General features: G+C 33.2%; 1 protein-coding gene across 1 annotated transcript; it reads left to right on the top strand.

The window, feature by feature from the left end:
- The first annotated feature begins 255 nt into the window (after window positions 1-255).
- On the top strand, window positions 256-1,368 carry LOC145669761 (uncharacterized). The gene has a single exon (XM_081738099.1). The coding sequence runs from the start codon at window positions 256-258 to the stop codon at window positions 1,366-1,368; it is 1,113 nt and encodes a 370-aa protein (XP_081594225.1).
- Window positions 1,369-2,179: the final 811 nt, after the last annotated feature.

Raw genomic sequence — 2,179 nt, 5'->3', positions numbered from 1 at the left:
TGAAAGCAGTTAACAAGTTGAAATTATTTTATTTGAGTCCAAGAAGTAAATTCATTGTTGTTCTTTGTACAGTGAATATAACAAGTAAGATGGAAAATATTTTTCGTAGTGCATTTCAGGAAAATATTTTCAATGTGATTGTCATTACGATGGAGAATATGAAGTTACTAAAAACCATAGACATATACATGTATTTTCCATTCTCACAAAGTCATTGTAAGTCAGCTGGTAGACCAATACTCATCGATCAATGGCATGATCAAAGAAAGAGACTTATTTCCCAACAAAATAGAAAATCTTTATTCGTGTGAATTGAGTTTTACAACACATAATTTACCCCCTGTTTCCATATTAGAAAGGAGAACAGACGGTAGTGTTGTCGCAAAGGGCCCAACTCCAAACATTCTGTATACAATTGCGAAGAGGATGAATTTTAGTTTGAAACTTTTGAAAAGAATTAATAGCAATGCTCATGGTAGACTCTTACCTAATGGAACATTTACTGGTGATTTGGCAAATATAATAGCAGGAGAATTAGAAGGAAGCTTTGTAGGTTGGACCCCAGGATTCAAGTTCTGTGTACATTTTCATCCAATACTGAGTGGAAAGTTTTACCAAATGATATGGGTTGTTCGTCAACCCTCCGTATATCCTAAATGGATGAGTATAATCTTCCCTTTCCAATTACATTGCTGGATTGTGATTTTACTCGCTTATGGTGTCGTTATCATCTCCACAAAACTAATGAAATCAGTTATTAAAAATGGAAGCAGTTTAATGTTTCTATCTCCTTTCATGTATAAGTTCTCAATACTTTTAGGGATATCTGTTCGAGAACCACCTCGTATACCATTGGTTAGAGCAGTATTTCTAATCTGGGTACTGGGTACTTTCATTTTGAATTATTGCTATCAGGCTTCGCTTTTTAGGTTTGTTACGAAACCAATAAAATATAAGTTAACTAATACTATGAATGATCTTGTAGAGACTGGTGTTCCATTGGGTGGTGTTTCATTCCATCCGAAATATTTCTCTGACCCTACTGATCACGTAATGAAACAGATTCTAAACAAGTGGAATAATTTTACTTCCGTAACTTCTCTAGTAGAAGCGTTAATAGGTTTGGCTGAATTTGAAAATTGGGGGATACTTTATGAATCCAGTATCGTTGACTATTTAGTATATTTACACTCCCTTTTAGATTCACGAGGGAAACCGTTGATTCATAAAGTACAGCGGATTGTTGTTTCAGTTCCTAGTATTTATCTCTTGCGTCAAAATTCTCCTTACGTGAATTCTTTTAATCAAGTGATTCAAGATTGTGTGCAGAACGGATTACGTGAAAAATGGGAAACTGACATTATTTGATGTATGGACTAAACGACGAGATGTAGCTTTCAGTGATCAAGAGAACGGTGTGATAGTAATTTCTCTTAAAGATTTAATGGGTGCTTTTGCATTGCTTATCTTTGGAATAACTTTGAGTATAATGGCATTTGTAATTGAAGTATTTCTCAAATATGGTTCTAAGTTGAGGAAAAAATAAGTGTACAGTATTTTTCAGAATGTATCTTATATTGTGTTTTTGAAACTAGATAAGTGATTGAGCACATTGTATATAACGATATTACTGTAGTTATATCACGTGGTCCTTCGGTCAGCTGCACATTGGAGGTTAAAATTGTGATTAAATTTCATGGTGTTATGGTTTACGCTTACATTTTTCTTCTGTTTTTTGTTTTTCTTTTTGGTTTGCGTTCCAGCTAACTATGCAGTTAAACAACAAATATTAATGTTGATATCTAAATATGGTTCTCATATTCGAAATAATTGATTTCATAGAATAAAGATTATATGTTGCAATTAAATCGTTATAATACTTTTGAATCAAATGGGTCTCTACACATACTTGATGTCGTTGATCATGATGTCTTGTTACTGAAAGTAGCATCTCTGAACTTTTCGAAACAAGCAATGGAGTATCTTACATCATACTTGCATAATCGAAAACAATATGTTTCATACAAAGGCTTTGGTACTGAAAAATTTAATACTCTATCAGGAGTCCCTCAAGGATCCAATCTAGGTCCTCTGTTGTTTCTTCTTGTTATTAATGATATTCCTCTATGTATTAAAACTTCTCAAGTTCTTCTTTTTGCCGATGATCTCAAATTATACT

The sequence above is a fragment of the Thermobia domestica genome, chromosome 14 (assembly GCF_964235325.1).
Source record: "Thermobia domestica chromosome 14, izTheDome1.hap1.1, whole genome shotgun sequence".
Classification (NCBI taxonomy): domain Eukaryota; kingdom Metazoa; phylum Arthropoda; class Insecta; order Zygentoma; family Lepismatidae; genus Thermobia; species Thermobia domestica.
This window is presented reverse-complemented; position numbering and strand designations above follow the sequence as displayed.